Source organism: Olea europaea, unplaced genomic scaffold, assembly GCF_002742605.1.
Source record: "Olea europaea var. sylvestris unplaced genomic scaffold, O_europaea_v1 scaffold18155, whole genome shotgun sequence".
Lineage (NCBI taxonomy): Eukaryota > Viridiplantae > Streptophyta > Magnoliopsida > Lamiales > Oleaceae > Olea > Olea europaea.
In genome coordinates, this window is record NW_019235910.1 from 1 (window position 1) to 2,175 (window position 2,175).

The 2,175-nt window shown below is 36.0% G+C and overlaps 1 protein-coding gene across 1 annotated transcript; it reads right to left on the bottom strand.

Moving 5' to 3' along the window:
- Window positions 1-598: 598 nt before the first annotated feature.
- Window positions 599-2,152, bottom strand: LOC111378450 (ATPase family AAA domain-containing protein 1-A-like). Its single transcript, XM_023001648.1, has 4 exons — window positions 1,883-2,152; window positions 1,739-1,807; window positions 1,525-1,656; window positions 599-1,072 (listed from the first exon to the last, which is right to left on the bottom strand). The coding sequence occupies exons 1-4, from the start codon at window positions 2,066-2,068 to the stop codon at window positions 959-961; spliced, it is 501 nt and encodes a 166-aa protein (XP_022857416.1). The 5' UTR covers window positions 2,069-2,152; the 3' UTR covers window positions 599-958.
- Between the last annotated feature and the right edge of the window lie 23 nt (window positions 2,153-2,175).

Here is a 2,175-nt window from a genome sequence, read left to right on the forward strand (position 1 = left end):
CAGGAGGGCTAATTTTCATATATGTATATATGATGAGAGAGAGAGAGATAACTATTATTGAGTCGACGAGTATCTCCTCATGATCTAATTCCCTCCATACAGTTTGCACAAGTCTCTCTCTTTAACTTTAATCAAAGTTCAAGATAAATCTAAACCACTACTTTTTTAAAGATTTTTTAGAATCAATTTTGTGAAAAAAATGATTATTTAAAGAACGTATAGTTAAAAAAGTTCCAAAAATATTTTATTAAGAGAACGTGTAATTTTAGAGTAAGTCTGAAAAAAATAAATTTTAGAAAATGGAGACTAAACATGGCTAAACAAAAAAAGAACTTCCAGCGTGCAGGAAAGTGACAACCACATTTACTAATGTTCTCATAAACAGCCGTGTATTAAATGGAGAATTTGTTCGTTCTACGCAAACAACTGCCATTGACATTAGTTATCTTGATCATCTTAGTTGAGACACCTCTCCCATGTTAATTGAAAACTACACTGAAAGCAAATTATAGCAGAATGGAATTTACATTATGTCTGTCTGTTGAATCATATAATCCTTTTATTTTTGTTTTAAATATCAAACTAGTGCAAAGAATGATTAGACTACAACTGATTCTTAAATTTTACACGTCAATTGACGAAATGGAATTTTAATATGGATTGGAAACACAATGTTAAATAAGCACATTTCAATTGTTTTCTGAAACAATGGATGTAGAATAGTAACAATCTGCAGGCTGGGGGTACAAGTTTGTCCAAACAATAATCTTGTAATCTTATAATCTTCAATGCAATCATATCTTGCCAACTGATGCAAGGTATGGAGGGGATGGAGAGGATTCTTCCTTGGGAAGACCAAAACCAAACCAAAGGCAACTGGTAATGCTGTCCCGAAATGATGGGTTTCTTGCCCGAGCTTTGTAGTAGATTTTTTGCAGAATGGTGCTGATGACAGTCTCTACAAGAAGTAAGACAACTGCTGTTTCTTTCTTGAACCTCCTTCTCCATATATATTATTCCATTGCTCTAATTCGCTCATCACGGACCCCTCAGAAGCGAAACTGGCAGAAACCTGCAGAACCAAGACATATTCTTAAGAATTTTGGGAAGTAAATTTCTGATGTCTGTTTTAATAGAGACACTGTTCTCTCTGGATCTCGAATTTCAAAATTATTAATCTAGTCTCAGGTTAGGTAATTAGCCATTGTATGCTTTAAACCTTCACTGTTTGCAGACCTTTCCCAAGTAAATGTATTGTAAGCATGAAGTCCTCCACATCATTGTATGATTCAATTAGTCATGGCATGTTTGGTAAGGTGAACTCAACAGCATTATAGAAGAAAGAAAAGCTAAAATGACGTCCAGCACTTTTACAAAACAAGCTCTTAACAACAAATAAGAATTCCAAGAGACCTAAAAGTCAAAGGTGATGCTTTGGAAGAGAAATTGTTCACAGGAAGATGGTAAACCAGCAACGGTGAATATAACGGGGCCCAGGGCAGAGAGTAAACAGAATCACATTACCTGGTTCTTTGCCTGCCTCATGTCCTCCATGTTTAAGGGCCTAAGAGTAATTACCCTTTCCTCTTTAGTTTCTTCTTTTGGGGCAGAATCATCTCGGGAGCTCTGCCCTTCCTCATCTTTTTGCTTCTTTTCCTATAAAGACAATAGTTAGAAAACAGATATCCAGACATCTCACAACAAATAAATTTCTCTCTGGTTGACTGCAAGAATTTACCATATCCTTCTGTCTTTCTTGTTGTATCAGCTCTCTAACTGGTCGATAAGCCGCTGTTACACACAAATTCTGCCATCCAATATTTTGTGCCAAAAGTCAATGCCAGATTAAAAATTTAAGAATCTCATGTGTAAAAACACAAACCTTGAGATCGCTTCCGCTATATCCTTCAGTCATGGTTGCAAGCTCCTTGAAATCTAGGCCTTCGACTTTTTCTTTACACAGAAGGGTTCTCAAGATCATTTCTCTGCTCTCTGCAGTAGGTAGACCAACCATGACTCTGTTTGCCAGTAAAAACAACTCAGTAAGATAAGCATAATGCATGAGCATGAAACAGTTTTGCTCAGTTCCTTCAGATGTTTGCTTTGAAAATTTCTAGTCAAATTCCACAGTGACGTACAATCTGAAGACATTGATGGTGAAACTCAAGGAAATTC

Coding starts and splice junctions, on each gene's coding strand:
- LOC111378450 (XM_023001648.1), bottom strand. CDS start 2,068: ATGCTCATGCATTATGCTTATCTTACTGAGTTGTTTTTACTGGCAAAC. Junction 1,808..1,882: donor ATAGCGGAAGCGATCTCAAG/GTTTGTGTTTTT, acceptor ATTGGATGGCAG/AATTTGTGTGTAACAGCGGC. Junction 1,073..1,524: donor TGAGGCAGGCAAAGAACCAG/GTAATGTGATTC, acceptor TTGGTTCTGCAG/GTTTCTGCCAGTTTCGCTTC.